The 22,062-nt window shown below is 55.1% G+C and overlaps 1 protein-coding gene and 1 non-coding gene across 2 annotated transcripts; both read right to left on the bottom strand.

Moving 5' to 3' along the window:
* Positions 1 to 2,356: 2,356 nt before the first annotated feature.
* SLC6A7 (solute carrier family 6 member 7) lies at positions 2,357 to 20,844 on the bottom strand. Its single transcript, XM_061188335.1, has 14 exons — positions 20,812 to 20,844; positions 15,907 to 16,090; positions 14,098 to 14,229; positions 13,728 to 13,962; positions 11,919 to 12,057; positions 10,463 to 10,597; positions 9,446 to 9,549; positions 9,199 to 9,323; positions 8,396 to 8,508; positions 7,940 to 8,071; positions 7,348 to 7,447; positions 7,056 to 7,156; positions 6,311 to 6,478; positions 2,357 to 2,566 (listed from the first exon to the last, which is right to left on the bottom strand). Exons 1-14 carry the CDS (start codon positions 20,842 to 20,844, stop codon positions 2,357 to 2,359), a joined length of 1,911 nt encoding a protein of 636 aa, XP_061044318.1.
* Positions 4,403 to 4,565, bottom strand: LOC133091616 (U1 spliceosomal RNA). Its single transcript, XR_009700950.1, has one exon. It is a non-coding gene; the product is annotated as a U1 spliceosomal RNA (small nuclear RNA).
* Positions 20,845 to 22,062: the final 1,218 nt, after the last annotated feature.

Genomic DNA, 22,062 nt, shown 5'->3' with positions numbered 1-22,062 from the left:
CCTGCCCCCGGGGTGTGGGAAGAAGCATTCTGAATTGTGAAGGCCATTCCTGCATCCTCTGCAAATTAGCAAACCCATCTCTCTTCCCCCACCTAGAGCCCCAAACAAAGTGGGGGGGGGCAGGAGGGGGCCCTGGCCCTTTGTTAGGGGAAATTTATTAATATCCGAAATATGCAGCAGCCCTTCCTCTCCACCCGCATTCAAAGCCTTTGCAAACACCTGGGCCTCGCATTTGAAGGGCACTGGGGCCCTTTTATATTGGCAAGGTCCTGCCAGGTGGGGGTGGGTAGAACCAGGAAATTCTTCCGGCCTGGGAAAGTCTTGGCTCCTCCCAATTCTACTCTTGGAGCTCCAACTGCAACTGCAGGTAAGGCTGGGAAAGAGCTGGGGAGGGAAGGAGGGCAGCTGGCCAGGGAAAGGAGATGGCTGACGGGCCCTGGTTTGTCCCCGGCTCTGCCTGTCTCTGCTGGGTAACCTTGAGCAAGTCTCTTCCCTTCGGTGGGCCTCGGCTTGTCCATATGTATAATGGGAGACTAGGTGGTCTTTAAGTGCCTTCCTCATCTTCATCATCCTTAGTAAGCCCCACCCACCGACCACTGCCACGGAGAAATGGCAAAGCTAGGGTCAGAAGCCAGGAAGGCCAGGAAAGGAGGCAGCTGAGCCTCAGTTCCCTTATCTGTCCGATGGGAACCAGAAAGTTCTGTGCTGCCCACCTCGTGGCTCTCAGCAGTAAGGAGACAGGGTAAGGAAGATGACTTCATTGGCGTTTATTAACAGAACACAGATGGGTTGGGGAAACACCAGCAGAGAGGGCACAGGGGCTGGCACAGCTGCACCAGGCCACCCTGCCCCACTGGAGGATGCCATGTGCAGGGGACCTGATCAGGCGTTTTCCCACCCCACCCTCATCTCTCAGGGAAGGAGGGACCCCAGGGCAGCCCCTCCCAAGCCTGGGGATTGAAGATGCCAAGGTCTCTGGCTACAGGCCTGGGGTGTCGCCTGCCCTCTGCTCTCTGCCTCCACTCTCATGTCCATGCCCAGGGACCCGCGTGCTGAAGCAGAGTGGGCAGCGCTGGGACCAGACAGCCATATGCGTGGACCACCTCCGAGTCTCTTAGTGGCCTGGTCGTCCACAGCCAAGGCCAATTCCCCAGCAGTGCCTGGAGCTGGAGGAAACAGTGAGGGCCGCCAGGACAAGGGAGGAGGGAAGAGAGGGGCCCTGGGTCCTGACTATGACCCCTCGTTCCCACCTCCACAGTGCAGGTCAGGCACCTCCCTCCCTTCCCCGGTTCTAATCATGCCCAGGGCTCCCCACACTAGAGGGCATGGGGTCCAGAGAGGGAAGTTGTGGGGTCCTCCTTCTTTCCCTCCCTCCACCCTCCTAATACCCAAGCTCAGGCACTAGCCCCTCTGGTCTGTCCTCTGCAGGCTTCCTGCCTCTATCCTGTCCCCTCTATTCCACCTTGCACACTGAGCCAGAAGGATATTCTATCTAAAGCACATGATCATGCAAATCCCCTGCCCGCCCACGTCCCTGGCTCCCCCTCCCCATCAATCTTCATTCCCACTTGAATCCTGCTGTAACCTGGTAACACCTGCTTCTCCCACCACTCTCCCGCTCTCCCCGCTCACTCACCCTTGGTCTCTCCCCAGGCCGCCTCCTGGTCCCAGGGGAGGAGAAGGGGGCTATATTCTGACCTCCACACCTTGGCTGGATCAACGCCTTGGCCAGAGGCCCTCCCCGCCCTGCCATCCTCTTCCTCTCTCTCTCTCCAAACTTGCCCATCCTCCAGGGCCCTCAGGTCCCATCTCCTTCAGGAAGCCTGGCCTGCACACGTGAACCCACAGGGATCTTTCTCCCACTTGACTTGATAACCCTTGATGCCCGGGGCCTCATGGGCCTCGAGACAACCTGAGTGTCCCTGCCCAGCTCAAGATTCTGATTCGTTGAAGTGTATGGGGCAGCCTCCCCAAGAGAAGAGAAGGGACTTGGCCCTGAACAGAGATGAGAGGGTGGTGCCAGCTGCCACATGAGAAAGGGAGCTGGCTGGTCAGGAGGCCTGGGGTCCAGTCCCTTCTGTCGTGTGACCTTGGGCCTCAGTCTGTCCATCTGTGAAGTAAGGGCTGAGCTGGCTCATTCTCAGCTTTGAGTGTGTGTGTGTGTGTGTGTGTGTGTGTGTGTGTGTGTTGGGAGTAGACAGAGGTTTTAGGAGAGGCAGAGGCCACAAAGAGGGTCTTGCTCTGGGGACCGGCGTCACCATGGCAACCTCCCGCAGCCTCAGGCCTCTCAGAACCCCAGAGGGTGCGTGGCAACCCTTGGGGGCCGGCAGGGCCTCCTGTCTGCCTGCTTCCCATCTCACATCATGGATTCCTCCTCCTCTGCAATCTCTCGGTCCACCTCGATGGCCGTGTTCTCGAAGCTGGTGATGCCCCCGTACTTGCGCATGTGCACCATCAGTGGCTTGGGGGACTGGCTCCCGGCCAGCGTGGCCACGTACATGCCTGTCCGGTTCTCCTCCAGCGACGGGCCCCAATCTAGGGCTGGCCGGCTGGCCTGCTGGAGCCGCTGCAGCAGAGCAACCACAGGGCTGAGAACCAGGGCTCAGGGACTGCTTCCAGGGTCACCGGCAAAACACGTACCGCGTCACCTGGATTAGTCTGTGCAACAACCCGGGGAAAGGGCGGGGGCACTGTCACTTCCCCAAGGGAGTTAGTCACATGCCTGGGGAGAATTCTGCGCTGCCACTCACAAGTTGGGTGGCCTTTGGGCACGGAATTTAAGCTCTGCTTCCAGCATCTGTAACTTGGGAATCATGATGCCTTCAAAGGGTGGTTAGGAAGGCACTGCCGTGAAGCACTCAGCAGGGTGCTGGGAACAGAGTAAGGCCCAGTAAATGGTGGCTGTTGTTATGGTTACATGGCAGGCAGTCCAGGAGTCCACTCTGGGTCCCTCCCCTAAATGCTGAGTCCTGAAGAGCTGGGAGCTTTGGGGAGAGAGCCATGCACTGGGAAGATGGAGACAGAGTGGCCATGGTCGGTCTGACTCAGATGTCTGACCTTTCCCTCTCCAAGCTCCAGTTTCCATGGAAGGAGGGAGCTAAGGTGATGACAAAGCCTGGACATTCTAAGGTTCTGTCTTCCTCAGACCAAATTCCCAAAGCCCTCTGCCTGCCCTGCCAGGGAGAAGAGCCCCAAACTCTTCAATGAAGGGAGACAACCAACATTAAGTGGAGCCTACTGGGTGTAGATTCCAAGGGAGATAATGTGTGCCATGCCCTTAGCGTGGGGCCTAGCACAGCTCTATACTCAAAGCACGGTGATGCCCATTAAAATGTATTGACAGCAATGTTATCCCACCACTCAGGAACCTGCCGAAGGCTTGTCATCTCACTTGGAATGAAATCCAAAGTGCTCACATGGCCGCCATGTCCTGACCCCTGTCTACCTTCGTGATCTTGGCTCCCGCCACTCTCTCTCCACCCACTCTGATCCAGTCTCACTGACCTCAAACGTGCCGGCCCCTCCTGCCTCAGGGCCTTTGCACTGACTGTCCTTCTGCCTGGAATGCTCTCCCCTTAGACATCTAAACCAATCACCTTGGCGATTTCGTCAGGTCTCTGTCACCTCCTCAGAGAGGTCTCCCGTGGTCACCCTGGCCAGAACACCGTCCTCCATCACTCTCTACTCCTGTACTCTGGTTTTGTTAGGTTTTGTTTTGTTTTTAAGTATTGCACTTACCACTGCCTTCATGTGTTTGTTTGTTTATTGTCCATCTCCTATATTAAAATACAAGCTCCCTGAGTGTAAGGACTTAGATTTGTTTCCAGCTGCACACTAGTGCCTAGACCAAGGTTTCTCAACCTGAGACCACCACTGACATTGTGGCCTAGGAGGTGTTCTGCACAATGAACCCTGTGTAGCAGGATCCCTGACCTCTAGATGCCAGTAGCATTCCCCCTCCAACCCCACCCTCTCAGGACAATCAAAAATGTCTCCAGACATTGCCAAGGGTCCCCTGAGGGCAAAATTACCCCTGATTTTGAAGTGAGAACCCCCCAGCTTAGAACTGAGCACTCACCGGGTCCCAGCTCTGTGCTGAGTATGGGCTTATTTAATCCTTACACTATCCCTATGAGAGGGGTATTATTATTACCTCCACCCCGCCACACACACAGATACTGTCTGAAAGTACGGTTCAGAGACATTAGTTAAGTTGGCCAAGGTCACACCGGTGGGAAGCGGTGGTGTGGCATTTGAACCCAGGCAGTCTTGACCCCATCCTGAACTTTAAAAATACCCTGCTTTTCTGCCTGTCACAGTACTGACTTCGTTGATGAGCTTTTTTTTCTTCTCACAGCAACCGTATGGGCAGTTATCACTGTACTCATTTTTTTTTTTTTTTTAGGGGAAAGCACAAACGCAGTCCCCCACTACTACAAATTCTGCAGTCGAGTTTCCCACGTTTGGGGAAATCGCAGGGATCAGTACATCCGGAGTGCAATGGATGAGCCGCGCACTGCAGAACCACCTTTGTGATCACGGTATCTCCCCTGACAGGTAAGGATCACTGTCCTCATTTTAAGGACTGAGAAAGCAAGGTTCAGAGAGGTGCGTTCACTTGCTTAGGGTCACAAAGCTGGCAAGTGGCAGACCCAGGATTCCGATCCTAGTGTGTCAGTGCTGGGAAGCTTGGTCTCTGAAGGTGGCACCCCTGAGTGGGGCAATGACTTCTCTGTGGGGCTCACGGATCCCCCAACAACCTGTCCCCTCCGCCTGGCTGTGGGCAGCGGTGGCAGCAGGATAGGAGGGAGGCAAAGCAAGGCTTGGGAACCATGAGCTTCCTGGGAGCTGGAGCCCTCCTCCTTCCCTTCGCAGACACCCTGGCTCTCAACAAGGAGACAAGTTTCCTTTAGCAGCACAGGTGGGGCTCCTGAGGTTCAGAAAAGGAAAGGGGTTTGCCTCAAGTCGTACAGCAGTTGGAGGCAGAGCAGTGGCTGGACTCCAGGACTCCCCTGTGATCTGCGCAGTGTGACCACAGCGCACTTCTGCCAGGGAAGGGCTCTGAGCCTCCCTCCAGAAGCTGGAAGGTGGGGCAAGGGATAGCCAAGGAACAGTGGAGGTGTATGAGGTAGGGGGGTGGGCAGTAGTGAGCTGGTTAGCAGGCTGGGGAGGGGTGGAGGGGCACAGGAGCCCTGATTTGTAGCCAATCTCACTGTTGTAATTATCCCCACCCTTGTCAATTTCAAGCTCTCAATGGTTTAACAACTGGGTCATGGTATTCCTGAATATTTAACAATTAGCTCTCATGAAGCAGTACTAGGGGCTCCAGCACACCTCTGATGGGGTGTGTGTGTGTCCCAAGGCGGTCTCTGGGCCCTAGCAGGCTCACTCAGCTCCGCTCACTATGACAGCCTCTTGCCACCAGAGGACTCCACACCCACGGCCTCAGAAGTGGAGGGCTCAGACACAGATGTAGAGAACAAACGTATGGACACCAAGGGGGGAAAGTGGAGGGTGGGGGGGTGGTGGGATGAATTGGGAGATTGGGATTGACGTATATACACTAATATGTATAAAATAGATAAATAATAAAAACCTCTAAAAAAAATTAATTAAATTAAAAAATTTTTTTAAAAAAGAAGAAATGGAGGGCTCAGTGTGCAGAGGGCACTTGAGGCTCAGAGAGGGGCAGGATCTCCAGCAGCTGCACAGCATCCCAGCATGTCCACTGGCCCACAAAGGGTCCCCATTCCCCTCTTCCGAGCCTGCAGAATCCCATACCAAACAGCTTGCACTCTGTATGCTTTCTGGGTCTCTCCACAAAACCCTGGCCATGGGCAGGGCTCCCCGTCACCGGAGGAGGGTGACAGCCCACCCCTGGGGTCCTTCAGTGTTGCCTCTGACCCTGAGTTCCACAGGGAAGCTAGCGACCCGAGTTCAAGTCCTGACCCCTGCCCAACTCACCATGGGACCTTGGATAAGTCCCTTGTCCTTTCAGGTTCCTCCAAGACACGTGGGCACTGGCCAGTGTCCATGGTCTTTGGATTGTGCCCCTCCCTTGCCAGGGGCCCCGGGTGGTGGGAGGGGCCACAGGACAGGACTCTGGCCCCAGAGCCTGCCACAGACCAAGCAGATCTGAGCTGATTCATAGCCCAGGCTACTGGTTAGAAAAAAATGCTCTTCCCAGTTAAAAGAATCCTGCAGGCCCTGGAAAAGGTGTTGGAGTAGACGTTTTCTGTTCTAGAGGTTGGGCCCAGGGCAGGGCCACAGGTTGGGGAGCTGGGAGCAGGCAGGGGTGGGGCAGACTCACCTCCCAGAGCGAGCCCTCCTCTCGAAGCACAGCCACCAGCATGCCGGCTGGGATCATGAGGCAGGACAGCAGGCCCATCAGGATGCCCAGCAGCTCCGCCCAGGCTGGGAAGCGGTAGCTGCCATATTCTGAGGGCTGGTACTTGACGATGCTATACACCAGCAGGGCCTGCAGGTGGGGGGCTCCCAGCATCAAAGTGGGCCTCGGGCATGGCCCAGGGCTTGGGATAGCCCAGGTCTGAACTACCTTAAAGCCTGAGATAGCTCAGCCCAGGGCCATCCAAGGCCTGAGAGAGCCCAGCCCAGAACCACCCAGTTTCTGAGATAGCCCAGTCCTAAGCTGTACCAGAACCTGAGATGGTCCATCTTTGGAGCCTTTGCAAGTCCTCAGACAGCCCTTCCCCAAGCTGACCCAACGCCAAGACCTGAGACAGCCCAGCTCTGAGGTGCCCTAATTCCTGAGGCCTACCCCTGAGCTGCTCTGACCCCAGCCTTAAGGCTCTGAGGCCTGAGAAAGCCCCACTCGTTTTGCCAACCAAACGCAGGACCAGGCTCAGCACAGCTACAATAGCTGGGGGCATCAAAGGGGAGGGGAGTAGACCAGGATCCCGGTGCCCGCTCCACCCCTCAGCCCCGACAGAGGTCCACCGTGGGCCAGGGCAGTCCTACCAGACTGAACGCCCAGAGGGGCCCTGCTCTCAGCCCTGAGTCCCCGGCCAGCAGCCCTCCCTCCCACCCCCAGTTACCAGGAGCGTGGCCGGGGACAGGAACAGCCAGCAGGCCCTGAAGTAGAGGCCCGGCTTGAAGCCCAGCATCATGTGGATATCCCGGCAGAACCTCTGGATGCCTGCACAGGGGAGGGAGGAGAATGGTCCCACCCGCAGCCCCACAGGTGCCAGCAGCCCCTCCTCCACTCCAGCTGCCCCCACCAGAAACCCTGGCCCTCGGGACCAGGAACCCAGTGCAGGGGGGCTCCAGGGTAGACTCCCACTCTCCCACGGTGGGGACCCTGACTCCGCCTCCCATGGCCCCTCTCACCATACACCCGGGTGACAGCGAGGCACGTGGTGATCACCACCACCATTAGCCCGAAGCTGGCGCTGTAGTCGTCCAGAAGGACCAGCCAGTACATGCCCCCCTGGAACACAAGTCGCAGCTCTGGGGTCCCCTCATCACAGCCTCTCTCCCTGATGCCACCCCTTCCCCGGGCAGGAAGTGAGCAGGAAGCAGCCAGACCGGCGGGGAGGGCAAGATGATGACAGCGTGACTGCTGTCTGCCTGCTGAGCCCTTTATACACATCATCTGATTTGAGTCTCACAACAAGCCTAGATGTAGACCCCATTTTATCAGTGGGAAAACAGCCTCAGGGAGGTGAAACCACTTGTCCTGAGGTCGCTTAGCAAATGCAGGAGCGAGGCTTGAACCCAGGTCTTTCAGACTCCAAAGTCAGGACTCTGGGTCATAGGCCAAGCTGCCCCTTGGGAGAGAGGGCCTGGGGTGGACTAGGTTCCTCCCAAGGAGGAAGAAGCAGGTAGCTCAGGGAGTGCTTGGCCTGGCCGCAGACGGTGCCGCAGGTGTGTGCCCCAGCCTTGCCCACCAGCTGCCCGCCCACCCCGCAGCGCCACTCACATCCGTTGTGAGGACCAGCCCCATCAGGTACATGGCCACACAGATGAGCCCCGAGAACACAGCCTTCTTGGGCCGCAGGTAATACGGGAACTCATCTGTAACAGCTGTCACAATGGTCTCCAGGAAGGCAAACTGCGGGGGAGAAGGGGGTGGTCAGAGTTCTGTCCCCACCACATACATACAAACACACACAGATACACATCCCACAGACACAGATACACACACACCACACATACACACACAGGTACACACATAGATATACAGACACATCACACAGATACACATCACACACATGCTATACACACAGACACATCACACGAAGACATACACAGATACACAGTCATACATCTCACACACGCACAGACACACATATAGATACATCACACACAGATACACACGCACAGAGACACAGACACACACCACAAGGTGCACCCCCACTGGCGTGGAGCAGCTCACCTGGCTGTCCAAGCCAAGAGTCAGCAGCATGAAGAAGAAGAGGAAGGACCAGAAGGGCGATAGAGGCAGCATGGTCATGGCCTGTGGATAGACGACAAAGGCCAGGCCAGGGCCTGGGCCAAGGGCACACGGGGTCAGCAGTCTGGGGAACGCGGGGGTCCCACATACGTACTCAAACGCACATGGTCGCTTACACCCACTTGGGCACACTTGGTTCAGCCAGACCCACAGATGTACACTCACTGCACACTTCCAACACTTTCTTAATTTTTAGGATATAGGCCAGCACACTGTCAGTGCTCCATAAACACAGGTTGTTAAAATAAATTAATTAATAATGAGTACATGAGAAAACACAAGACCAAATAGAAAACCTCATTTGAATACACTTATGTACACAATCATTTGCACAGACAGGTCCATGAACACACATACTCAGACACTCCCATTGGCACAAGACACTGATTCACATCATTCAAACCCTCAGTTAACTTGCACAGCCATCTGCACACAGGTTGTGACTCATCTGGACGAGCAAGGCAAGTTCCTAAAATGCGACAAAACAAGACAATCTCCTACAGAAAGTCACTTATCTCCAGACACAGGTTGACACACACTCATTTGTACACTCATCCCTTTGCTCTAGGACACCCAGAGAGCAGCTCAGACACATTCATTCGTGTGCATGCACACGCACACGACATACCCGTCCACAACCTTGCTGGGCCACACGTATGTTAACTTGCCCAGCCCACCTGTCCCTGACACACCCTCCACCCACCAGGGCTGGGCAGCCTTCTCACCTGCTTTGGCTACTTGGTCCACAGGCACACCCAGCTCCTGAGACATGTACCCCAGCACGGAGAAGATGGCAAAGCCAGCCAGGATGCTGGTGATGGCGTTGCCCAGGGTGACAATGAAGGTGTCTCTGCCGGGAGAAGTCCAGGCACAGGCCAGGGTGAGTGGGCCACGCCCTCACCCACGAGGCCCTCCCCAGCCAGCCACTCTCTTCCCCACTCCAGCCCCTGGGGTCTGGGAGGCAGCCCTGACCTATAGATGTTCTGGTGAAACGTGTTGTAGGACGCAAAGGTGAGGAGCCCCCCGAAGCCCACACCCAGGGAGTAGAAGATCTGAAGAGCAGCTTCGATCCACACCTGTGGCAGGAAAGGATGCAGATGGAGGGCAGAGAGAAGGGGCTGGCACACCATGGTGTCCAGAGGAGGAAGAGGTGGGGCAAGAGCCAGTCGACAGGTCCAGGGATGCTGTGGTGAAGAGCCTGGCTCACGAGTGACACCGGCAGGAAGCAAGCCCTGCTCCAACACTTACACTGCAGGACCTGGGCAGATCCCTTCCCCTCTCTGGGCCTCAGTTTCCCCATCCAGGATCTAGGAGATACTCTCTAAGCTTGGTCCGGTTTTGAAGGAAGTAGTGCCTCGTGCAAATTTTCAGTAGATGCATACTGACAATAAGCCCCTGTAACCCTTTTACTTCCTCCCTAGAGTTGCAGGGACCTGAATTTGAATCCCAGCTCTACCATTTTTTATCTGTGTAACCTGGCCAGGCCACATCACCTCTCCAGGCCTCAGGACCCTCGTCTGTACTGAGGGGATAGGAACAGTACCTCCCTCATAGGGTGGTGGTAAGGATTACATAACTACATATATGCAAAGTGCTAGAGCAGGGTCAAGCACAGTCATCCATCAACAAATAAGAAACATTAGGTGTCAGTACCATTGTTGTTTCTATTATTATTACTAATGCCCTCCTTGGGGTTTGGAGTCAGACAGATCAGGGTGGAAATCCCAACTCTGCCAACTCCCTAGTCATGTGACCTTAAGCTTATCACCAACTCTTTTGCGCCTCAACTTCTTCATCTGTAAAATGAGAGAATAATGTCTACTGCATAGGATTGTGAATAATAATCAAGGAAAGTGCCAAGCACAGCGCCTGGTACAGGGGGCTCACCATGTGGAAGATCCTTCCCCCCACCCCCTCTTTTCCCAGGGAGCCCTCTTTCCACTCCCCAGCCTGACTCCTCCCTCCGCACGCAGGCTTTGAGGGCCTCACCTTGGAAGACAACAGGTGGTGGAACTGGGGGGTGAGATAGAACTGGATGCCCTTCCAGGCCCCTGGGAGGGTGACTCCACGGACCAGCAGCATGAGCAGGATGAGGTAGGGGAACGTGGCCGTGAAATACACCACCTGAGAGACAGTAAGGGGGGTGACCTTCCCTCTCCTCTGCTCCTCTCACAAATCCCCATCTTACCAACTCACCTGCCCAACCCAAGCTGGGACCAGCCACCGTGCTCTCTCTCCTTCCCTCACTCCCTCCACACATCACTGCTGTCCAAGGCTGTTCCCACCCTTCCACTCTCTCCAGCTCCACTGCACCCTGGTCCAGGCCCCCTGCAAACCCAGCCTGCATGGTCATCAGACATTGGACACGCCCAAACTCCCCTCTGCCCCGTCTCTGCCTGTTCCCAAACCTCCAGCCTTGCCCTCAGCAAACACCATCAAGTCTCAAGCCCCTCGCTGCCTTGGCTTGCACCACAATGACCTCTCCTGGCTTTCTAATGGTCTCTACAGTGTCTTTCTAGTCTTAGTTTTAGTGGTTCTCTTCCTCGTGGACAACGTCTCTCAGCACTTTGCAGAGGGACAAGTTCTAATATATAAATGATTGAGTAAACCACTCAGAAGGTTTCCAAGTCCTTCTGAAACAGCTTTATGGCCCTTCCTGCCCTTCATAACCTAAAATGGGCGTCTGCGGCTTTCTCTTCCCAGCATCTAGCTGGCCTTCTTCAGATAACAGTCGCCTGACTTTCCCACCTGGCGCTGACTCCATCCCCAGCCCCAGCCAAGCCGAGCACTCCACCCTCCTGCCCATGGTGACTGGTTCAGGGATGGGTATAAGACCTATGTATCCAGTGAGACTCAATTCTAGGATTTTTGAAACTTGGGGCAAGGGAGAACACTAAGCAGGTAAGATGTAAGCCTAGAGCTGCTAGGGGCAACCTCATGAAAAATGTAGCCTGAGAAGGAAGCCAATCTGGAGGAAAGTACTGCTGAGACACCAAGAGAACGACATTCCTGATAACTCCAACTGAACCTCTAGATCCAGCCATGCCTGAAGCAGACCCTCTAGACTTTCCAATTGAGTGTGACAACTGGGTTCTAGTGCTTGCATTTCAAAGAGCCGTCACTCATACCCACCCTCCAAGCATTCAGTGAACACTTGCTGAGGTTCTTCAAAGTGCCAAGCACTAGGTTAGGAAAGAAGCTTGAATAACAGATAGGTCACACTCTTGGCGTGTTTCTAGTCTAGTGAGCCAGCCTAGCCACCATCCAGGCTCACCTCCACATCTTTCTTCAGGCAGTGCCTCGCTCCCCCAGTCTCAATGCACTCTCCCTCCCCATCTTCCCAGTTGAAGTCCATTCATCCTCTCAGGCTCAGTCCACACCCTGCCTCCTCAGGAAGACCTCACCCTTCCCAGCCTCTCAAGCCACCGGGGACTCCCAGCTTCACCTTGCCGGAGGACTTCACACCCTTGAGGATACAGAGGAACACGATGACCCAGGCAAGCAGCAGGCAAAGGCAGAGGTTCCAGCGGATCTGCCCAGGACTTCCGATGCCCTGGCTGCCTTGGATGTGGAGAACGTAGCGGCTGTGGGAGACAAGGTCTGAATGTCCTCTGGTGACCCTGCCATGCTCCACAGACATGGAGTAAAGCTGTGGCCAGACTGTGAGACTATTCTGGCTTTTTTCTATTTGATTCCTCTCCATCCTTCTCTGACCAGCTCAGCACCCACGAGGTGGGCCTCTACAGACCCCATCACGCAGGCTGCCTTCTTCTTTAATTTCCATCTGGGTCTGGCTAATGGGAGGCAACAGCAGGAGACTGGATGATGGGTTGGGGTATTTGCACACGCGTGTACACATGTACACGCATACATGCACGCACACCATCAGAGGGTCTGGCTGTGACTGCCTTCTTCTATAGCACAGCTTTTGTTGGGCAGCCCTTCCTCCAAGGCTTCAGATTTCCCCTGGTTCCAGTAACACTGCTTCCTTGCCTCAGGGGTGGTATGGCTGTCCCTCTTGCTGGTGCCTCACCTTTCCATGTGGATCCCCTCTGTAAAGTCCCTCCACTCACTCAACTCCCTTCAGCCCTGTGAGAGTGCCAATCTGCTTCCTGCCTGCTCCCCAACTGATGCAGTGGGCCATGGCGTTGCCATGGAGACCCCTGGCAGCTGCCAGTGACCATGTCATGTTCTTTGGCTTTTAGCTGCAGACCCAAGCCCTTCCCCACTGGTCAGACATACTCCTCGGCAGGTGCAGACGCTTTGGATGGACTTTAAATGGATAAACGGATGGACCATGTAATATGTGCGGGTTGGAGATTAAAACATTTCAAGACATGGGGCTCATTTAGGGGAAGATTCCTAAGAGCAGCCTTTTGCAGGTAAAGGGTTGGGGGTATCTGGTCTGTGTCCTCTGGTCAACCAATGGTCCCTACCTAGGAACAAGGCTACTCTGGAATGTTCCAGAACAAGATCAGGGATCAGGAGGCCTTGGTTCCAGTACTGCCTCTGCCAGTAAGTACCGAGCAAGCCTCTGGGCCTTGTTTTCTCAGCTATAAAGTGGGACTTTGGGACAGGCCAATGGGCAGCGATGCCCTTTTGATACCCACCATTCACAGGAGCTTGCAATGTGCCTGGCACTGTGTTAAGGGTTTTACCTGCATTACCTGCATAATTCTCATAGCAACCCCTTACTCTCCTGTAGTCTTCTCTCTCCTGTTAGACTAACCTGAGATGGTCCTGTATGATCATGGCCTCTGCTAAGTGCCTTACCCACTAGTACAGTCGGTACTCAATAAATACAGATTGAAAGAACGAATGAGAGACTGACTGACTGATACCATCCTATGAAGCAGGGACTCTTATTACCCCCTTGAGCAGAGGAGGAAACTGAGGCTCCAAAAGTTGACGATTACTGTTATCATCAGCATCATTACTATCAGCTAGCATTTATTGAGCACTCACTATCCACCAGGCTGGGCAGCACAATTTATATGCTTTCTTTCCTTTAATCCTCACAGTAACCTTCAAATACTATTAGCACACCCACTTCAAAGATAAAGCATCAGAAGCAAAAGAAATTGTTCAAGGTCACACAGCTGGCCAGGTGAAGAGCTGGGATTAGAACCCAGAGTCCACCTAACACTAGCACCTGAGCTTGGCCTTTGAGGTGCATGCTGAGCCCCTTGGGGACACAGGCACACTCCTGCCCTCTGTCCCTCCCTGACCGCTGCTGGGCCGGCGGGGGCCTGACCTCCAGTACTCCTCGCTGGGGCTGACGGTGCTGGTGAGGTTGAGGGGCAGGGCCCCGTTGCTGTCCTTGGAGCCTCTGTGCTCGAGGCAGAGGTCCGTGTTCCACCAGTTGCCACAGTGCTCCCAGGGCAGGTTGCTGGTGAGGGAGGCGAAGAGGTAGAAGAGGACGTAGGCGATGATCATGTTGTAGTAGATGGCCACCAGGCCCACGATGAGCAGCATGGCCGCGCCGGCACCTGGGCGGGGGAGTGGGCGGCCTTCAGGCCAAGGAAGCCATCCCCTTTCTGGGTTTCACTTCCCTCTCTGCCTACAGGTTGTGGCGGGAACCTCCCCTCCTCCCTCAGGCTCAGAGCACCCCACTGAAGCCTCACCTTTGAAGAGGGGGCTGATTTTCCAGACAGCCAGGGGTCCCAGGCTGGAGAACTGGCCCAGAGAGAGCTCGAGGAAGAAGAGGGGGATGCCGCAGATGGCTAGCATGAGGAAGTAGGGCACAAGGAAGGCGCCTGCGAGGAGGAGGGAGGGTGGGGAGGGTCTGGGGGTGGGCTCTCCCTAAAGGCCAGCTCTAGCCCCGCCCCGCCCCTCCCCTGACTGGCAGGCACCACAACTTCTCACGTGGATTAGGGCTGGGCACTGCAGGACTGTCTTCTCTTATGCCAGGAGATCACTGAGGGCCAAGGGGCCGGGGGTGGGGCGGGATTTACTCACCTCTGTAGCCCCAGCGCCCAGGCCAGGACTGGGCTCAGAGCAGACATTGAGTGAATGAATGAACAAATGAGTGAATGAATAAGTGCATTTCCTGCCGGAGAAAGTACAAACCCCTCAGTACAGAAATCAATGCCCTGCAGAATGTGGCTCCAGTCTGCTGCCCCTCCCCTCTCCCCAGCGCCACCTCAGATGCTTGTGGCTGCCTCCTATGGTCCCGTGTGCCCAGCATCCCTTCCCCTTTTCTTCTCATATCAGCAGCCAGCTCCTTTACAGGACTGCCCACCACCATATGGCTCTGGAAGTGCTGCCAGTCACACCAGCCAACCCCTGCCCACCCCTTCCTGGGCACATATCCCAAGGCAGGCCAATTAGATACCTTCCCTGCAATTCTATATAGATTCATTCAGAGAGAGCAGTGCTGGGAAGGAAGTCATTCCAGAGTTGTCTGTGGCCACCCCCAACCCACCTGTAAGGAGGAAGCCTGGTCCAGGGAAAAAGGAGGTCAGCACACAGAGAGGGAAGAAGCATCAGAACCAGGGAGAGGGAGGACAGAGACAACTATGGACATCCCTGAGTTCCTGGAGCTTTGGAGGTCAGCACTCGTCCCACACTTCCCAGTCATCCCAATTCATCTCGTCCTTGCTTCACCTAGTTTTACTTGGATTTCTGTCGCTCTGCCAATATGCGCTTCTTTAAGGAGTTTGGTAGAGTTGGGAGGAGACACAGTGCTGGTGGGAGCACATTGGCTCTGGAGACGATAGCTCTGGGGTGGAATGTTGGATCCCCATCGTGTGACTTTGGGCAAGGAACTTGGCCTCTCCAAGCACTGCTGCCTCATCAAGATGGTGCCCACCCAGGTGGTTGTCATCAGGGTTAAATGAGGCAGGCCTGGAGAGCACCGAGCCTGGGGCCTGGCCGATGGTGAGTGCTAACCCCAGCTATTGTTAATGAGACTTAGAACAGCCACTTGATGGAGAGGCAGGGACAGAGAATCTGTTTAAGATGGAAGAGATGTGTTTGCAGCGTGAATGGAAGGAACAAGAGAGGAGGCTAGATTGAAGATTCAAGAGCAGGAATGACTGATGGAGGGAGCGAGGTTCCGGAGGAGGTGAGGTGGGAGAGGAGGGATGGGGAGAAGAGTGAGAGCCTAGTGATCACTGACAGGCAGACACAGCCCTTTATCACGAAGTAGAGGCAGCCCCCTCTGCCCATCACTCAGGGCCCAGGAAGCGCCAGGGCTTGTCGAGAGACCCGAGTGAGTATCCATGCTGGGGAAGAGACAGGAAGAAGGGGACTGGGAGAGGAAAAGGGACACGGCAGGGTGAGCTCCCCCTTCCAGCCCCAGGTCAACGCTTCCAACTAATTCAGCCCAAGGTCACATAGGAGACAGTGGCCAAGGCCACTTAACAGCTCACTCCACCCTGAGCCTTGGCCCATTGGACTAGATGGCCCTCACGCAGGCATCAGGCCCATACCTCCTCCGTTGGTGTAGGCTCGATAGGGGAAACGCCAGACGTTCCCCAGGCCTACACAGTAGCCGATGCAGGACAGCAGGAAGTCCAGCTTGCCTGTCCAGTTCCCCCGGTCTGCGGCAAAGTCCACGTCCAGGTCTACATCGCCCTGGTCACTGGGGGTCATCAGCAGGTCTGGGATGATGGGCTGCCAGTAAGAGAGACCAAAGGGGTGAGGGAGAAGGTGAGGCCAGGTTGAACTGGGACCCCCAGAATAAGAATATGGAATCAAACAGGGCTAAGTGCAAAGAACTCTATTGGTTCAGATAATCAACCGCTCTCACCCGGGCTGACAGGTTAATAGGCAGGAGCTCCTTGGGGTTTCAGGGGACTACAAACTTTTGAGACTAGCAGGGTGGCTCAGGCACTAAGAAAGCCACCTTGATCTTAGTTTGGCTAACACAGAGGTCCAATCAAGGGATGGTCCTATTTTGATGACGACGACGATGACGATCTTAATAACAGTTACCATGTGTGAGCACTTACCACGCACTCACTGCACTAAACATTTTGCTCACATTACCTGATTTCATTCCCAGAACAACTCTATGAGCTAAGTACTCATCTAAGGGAAACTGAGGCCCAAAGAGGTATTATGACACACCCACAGTTTTTACAAGGCTGGCTAGTGGGAGAACTAGGTCTCCGGCCCAGAGCTTCCTGATGCTGAAGCCCGGGTCTTCAACCACCCAGTGCTGGAGTTCTGCTACTCCATTCTGGGCAACATATTTTAAGAAAGACACTGGCAGTTTGGAGCATGTGCAGCTGACTAGATTGGAGTGTATTCAGGAAAGGCAGTTACAGGAGGACAAGAGGAAGAAGTGGGGCCCCTTAGCATAGAAAGGACGGGGCATGGAGGGAATGTGGGCTCTCCTGGGCTTAGATTTATGCTGTGTGGCTCAAGAAGGCCTACTGAGGACTGTGAATTTTAGCTCACAAGCAGGAAGAAGCTACTGAAGCCCCAGTCTGTCTCAGAAAGTCGTAATCTTCCTGTCTCTGGAGGAAAGATGCATGCACAGAGGGGAATGGGAACCAGCTGTCCCTAAGGTCCCCTCCTGTGATTTAAGGAGGGCAGGGAAGTCCACTGGGCATTCTCCCTTCAGGCTGGGGCTGGGCGATGGAGGCCTTCCTCCAGGTGCTTGGAACCCTGGCCCGAGAGATGAGTTAGTGTGTCCATGAGCTGTCCAGGCTTAGGGCCAGGAAGGAAGCCCAAAGTTACCAGGATGACTATCTAAAATTCAGACAGCAGTTCCCAGAAGTGACTCCAGGAATGGGGCAGGAGAAAGGGGCAGCTACACCTTTTCTGCTTGCCTCTGAAAGCCATGCCCCATGGCAGAGGAGGATGGAGCTGCAAAGAAGGCCCATTATCAAATAATGTTCATCGTTTTCAGAGAGAAGAAAGGACCCTCCTGCTTCCTGCTGAGGAACAACTGTGGAGAAACAGTGATTCCACTGGACTGGGCGTCAGGAGACCACGATTCTCGTCCCAGGTCTGTGCCAATACACTGTGCAACTTTAGGAAAGACTATTTTGAGCCTTGGTTTCCCCATATGGACACTGAAGGGATTGGATAGATCACTAATTCCAAAAACACATCACTTGAAATGTTTGTAGATGTTTGGTGGAACAAAGGATTCTTGAATCAAAAAAGTTTGGGGAAAGCTGGGTTATCACAAGGTAAAACAGGTTTCTTTGCTGCAGGACTTGTCAGATCCTTTAATGGACCAATATGCGCTGTGACTCTCCAAGTAGGGACTAGAACAGACAGTCTTCTCCAATTCTACTTAAGAAAAGGGTCTCAAGGAGCTAGCATGTCGGGATATACTTGGCAGAAATGCAAGTCTAGATAATCTTTAGCTAATAGTCTTCTGGCTCTGATGATCTGTGAGGCAAGATTCATCAAGGAGATTTCACCACAGTGGTCGAGGACCAGATCAGATCCCAGCACAGGGACTCAGCAAATAGCTACCACCCGATTTGTTTTATCCCCTAAAATTGCCCTTCCTGGCACCAGCGCAAGTAGGTGTCTGCACACAAATCAGGTGACAGAGGAAACCTTGCTGGGGATTTGTCATATGAGCATTGCTGGGATGAGGATGTGAAAGGAGAGTCCGAGTGTCACAGGACTGGAGGTGACAATAACACGGCTGCAATGACACGGTTAGGGCAACGGGCTCAGGTGGCAGAAATGTGGTAACAGCATTGGGCTCTCAGTGATAGTGACAACCATGGTGGTGATCCTGCCTGAGGCTGGCTATTGGCCAGAGGGGCAGTGGTGATGGGGGCAGCCTGGCATGATTATGGGTGATGCTGACAATGATGAAGAGCATGAAAAAGCTGCTTTTCAAGTAACTGGGCTCCAAGGGTTGAAACAAATATGTTGCTGGTGGTTCTTTAGCTGTGATCTCAAACATGCTGGGGTGAGGATAGCAGCAGCTCCTAGACCTGTATGAAACCCACCCCTTCCCTCTGATGCCCCTTTCCCCAAGTCTTCCTCTCCAGCTGGGTGAGCATCAGCCCTCTGGAACCACTCCCTCCCAGGTGAACTCCAAGAGGGATGGGGTAGCAGCCAGTTGACAGTGGCCCCTAGTATTGGGTGGGGAGGCAGACCTGTCACCTTGTGACCGCCCCCCCCAGTCCCATTCAGGCCAGCTGGCAGGAGGCCCTGATAATGAGGTTCCTCTGATCCCTCCTGAGACGTTGCTGCCCTTTCTATGTTCACAGAGCAGTCCCGGCTCTCTGTTTCCATGGTGACAAGAGTTCCCAGAGCAGGATGCTGCCAGCTCTTCCGTCCCCTCCTCCCCCAATCAGAGGGAAGCCTGCTCCTACTCCAGGAACAGGGGATGGGGTCCTCCAAAGCTGAGCCAATCCAAAGCCCACATGGAGCCTCCAACCCCACCATGTGGTAAATCCCAGGAGGCTGGCACAGAGAGGACAGAACTAACTGAGAGACAGAGAAAAGCGACAAAATCAATGGGGCAGGGTTGGAAGCTTGATGAGTTGCTTCACACTTCTGCCTGGGTGTGAGGCTCCCACCCCTGATCCCCCCACTCTCCACCCAGAGTCACACAGGAACACACATCTGAGTTTGCCAGACCACACCCCCTCTTTTAGGGGCCAACAGAGGTAGGTCACCAGCAGTGTCAGGGCTGGGAGAGGTACGACTTCCCAAGCCAAGGCTTTCATACCTCCTTCAGGATGAGAGAGACAGTAGGAATCTGGAGTCTGACTTCATCATTGTGCAGATTAGGAAAGTGAGTTTCAGAGCAGAAGGGGTGAGCCCAAGGTCAAACAGCAAGTTAAGGGCAGAGCAAAGCCAGGACTCAGACCTCTGACTCTCAGTCCCGTGCTCATCTCTGAATAACGCTGCTGTAGCTGGCACTTCCTCACTCCCCGACCCCATTCTCCTGGAGACCAAGGAAGGGGACACTGAGGCCAGGGGTCCCACCCCTACCCTGCTGGCCCTAGGTGGCTCAGCCCACCTTCAGGAAAGCAGTAACCTGCACCGCTCAGTTTCCTTGTCTATAAATTGGGGATAATAAGACCTAGGGCCCAGAATTGTTGGAGGATTACTTGAGCTAAGGCTTCATACAACATGGCTATTTACATAATGAGTGGCCCTGTGCCAGTGAGGGGCGGGAGCTCTTGTGAGAAGAGAGAGGAAGGAGGAGAGAGTAGGATGGAAAAGAACAGGGGCTGGACTCAAGAAGACCCAAAAGACCCACAAATGACCCCAACAAGTCACTTATGTCAGGAAACAAAAAGGACCCACTTATCACAGTGGTTCCACGCTCAGCTGCCCAAGGGCAGAGAGCTTGAACGAGTGTATGGTGGCGGTGGGTATTGCGGGAGAGGGGACCGTCCACCACACCAGCAGCTGTGAGTTCACAGTATCCACCCCCCCCCAGGACTGTGGGGCCTGCTTTGGTGCCGCACACTGGGGATGGACCAGCGATGGTCCAGGTTAGAGAACAGACTTGCCCCAAGTCACAGGGTAAGCGGCATCTGTAGAAACAGTACCCAGGCGTTCTGACTCCTTGGCTAAGACTGGTACTTTTAAGCCAAAAGCTAGAAAACTTCCCCTGAGACTCTCCCTCCCCACATACATGTGACTTGGCTGGCAGGTCCAATCCCACAGGACAAGGTGGGGAGGGGCTGAGGTCTGGGCCCAGGGCTCCAGGAACACATAGACTTGGCCTTCTCTCTCATGCCAGCTTCTACCCCACCTCCATAGCCCTTGGGTCTCCCATTTCCTTCCTCCTTGCCTTTGCCTCCCTCGTGCCTTGCTGAGGGGCAGCCTGGGGTCTTAGCAGGGAAGCCAAAGCTGCCAGGAGAATGAAGGGGGTGGGGAGGGAGCAGGTGGTGGGCACTGCAGGGCAGGAGCACTGGCAGGAAACCAGGGCCCCGCTGCTGGCTCACAGAGGCTGCTTCAGCGCAGAGTGCACGGATGAGGACCTGCTCCAAGCCCCCACCCCCGACCAGTCCTGCTCAAGGCTGTCTCAGCTATTCTAACATCTCCCACCCCCCCACATCAGCACCTGGGGGAACTGGACCCGGGTACTGGGGAGGGGCGGGTGCCTGGCCCCAGCACCCCTACCTCGTGCCTCCTGTGGCTTGAGACACCTGTTCGCAGGACCTGGCCCAGTGAACCCCAGGCCCCATCACACTGCATCCGGACCCCCGGAAGGGGAAGGCCACCCTCCACCCCATGCAGGCTGTGACCCCGCCCCTCCCTGCAATCCAGCTCTGCCGGCCTCCTCCGGAGCCCTGAGCCGGTTGCAGGTGCCCTCTCCCACCCTCCCAGGGGGCTCGAGAGGGGGCGGGCCTCCGCACCCCTCCCTCAGGTGCGCCCCTGCCCTCGTGCCCTACCTTGCTGAGGTGAGCTCCCTGGAGCTTCTTCATCTTGGGAGGGTGGGTCTCTGGGGCTTCCTGGCTGGGCTTTCCCTGAGCGCAGAGAGCGAGCGAGGGAGCAAGAGATCTCGCCGCCAGCCGGCTGCCGCGCCTTGGCCTCGGCGACTCCCGAGCACCGGCTGGGGAGCCGCGGGAGGAGGCTCTGCAGTCCGTCGGCTGCCGGGCGCTGCGAACGCCCTGCCTCTCCCTGCGCAGCGCCCTAGGCTGGGGAGGGGAGCACCGCTGCGCCCGCGTAGACAGACAGACGGGCTGACTGACTGACAGCAGGGGGATGCGCGCCCCCGCACGCAGAGCTGCCGATTGGAGGGGCCCGAGCGCGTGGGAGGGGGGTCCGCAACGGAAACCCTCGGAGGTCTCCAGGCCTCTGCCACCGTCCGCTGCGTGACCTTGGGCAAGTAACCTGCCCTCTCTGGGCCTCCCTTTCCCTAGATGGGCAATGAGGGAGGAAGGCCATGCACATGGACAGTAACAGCCCTGCCTTGGGTTCCAGCATCTCTGTACCTCCTCTTTGCTCTGTGACCCTGCCCACGTTACTTAAACTCTCTGTGCTGCCATTCTCTGTCTAGAAAATCGGGACAAGAATCTTACCTCCCTTACAAGGATGTGAGGAATCCAGGAAGATTGTGCATAGAAAACATTTAGCACAGAGCCTGGCACATCATAGGAGCTCAGTTAACATTTATGGACCCACTGTGTGTTGTCCACTCTTGCCAACAAATGAACAGCCGATAGTCAGATATTTATTCAATCATCCAATCTACCAGTATTTATTGAGCACCTAAAGTGTGCCAGATCCTGGGCTAGGTCTTATTTTTCTCAACACAGTGACCTGGAGAAGATGTTATTATCCCTGTTTTACAGAAGAGGAAACCAAAGCACAGAGAGGTTAAGTCACTCACTCAAGGTCACAGAGCTAGTGAGTGACACTAGTGACAGAGTCAGGCCTCATGGACCTTCCGGGCTAGTAGTGGTGCTGAACAGGCCTGTTTCCTTGGGATGAAAGTGAAACAGGGAGTTTGGGGTGAGGAGAAGGGACAGGGCAAGTGCCACTGTATGGTTGTGATGGTTTGTGACTTAGATCATGAGCACCTGGGTTCCTGTTCACCAGCAGTATGACCTTGGGAATGTTAATGGTTTCCTATCTGTAAAGTGGGCCATCAGCCAATTTGGGCCTGGCTAACCTCTCAGAGTGTTGTAAGGGTACAGTGA

Source organism: Eubalaena glacialis, chromosome 4 (genome assembly GCF_028564815.1).
Source record: "Eubalaena glacialis isolate mEubGla1 chromosome 4, mEubGla1.1.hap2.+ XY, whole genome shotgun sequence".
In the NCBI taxonomy this organism is placed as follows: domain Eukaryota; kingdom Metazoa; phylum Chordata; class Mammalia; order Artiodactyla; family Balaenidae; genus Eubalaena; species Eubalaena glacialis.
The sequence above is the reverse complement of the archived record's forward strand: the minus strand, read 5'-3'. Positions and strand labels throughout refer to the sequence as shown.

Bases quoted from the DNA above. Each gene is read 5' to 3' on its own strand.
- SLC6A7 (XM_061188335.1), bottom strand. From the start codon at position 20,844: ATGAAGAAGCTCCAGGGAGCTCACCTCAGCAAG. The intron at 6,479-7,055 runs GTAACTGGGGGT...CCCCACCTGCAG, and splicing joins TGTCCCCGGCCACGCTCCTG to GCCCTGCTGGTGTATAGCAT. The intron at 2,567-6,310 runs GTGAGTCTGCCC...GCTCTGCTGCAG, and splicing joins AGGAGGGCTCGCTCTGGGAG to CGGCTCCAGCAGGCCAGCCG.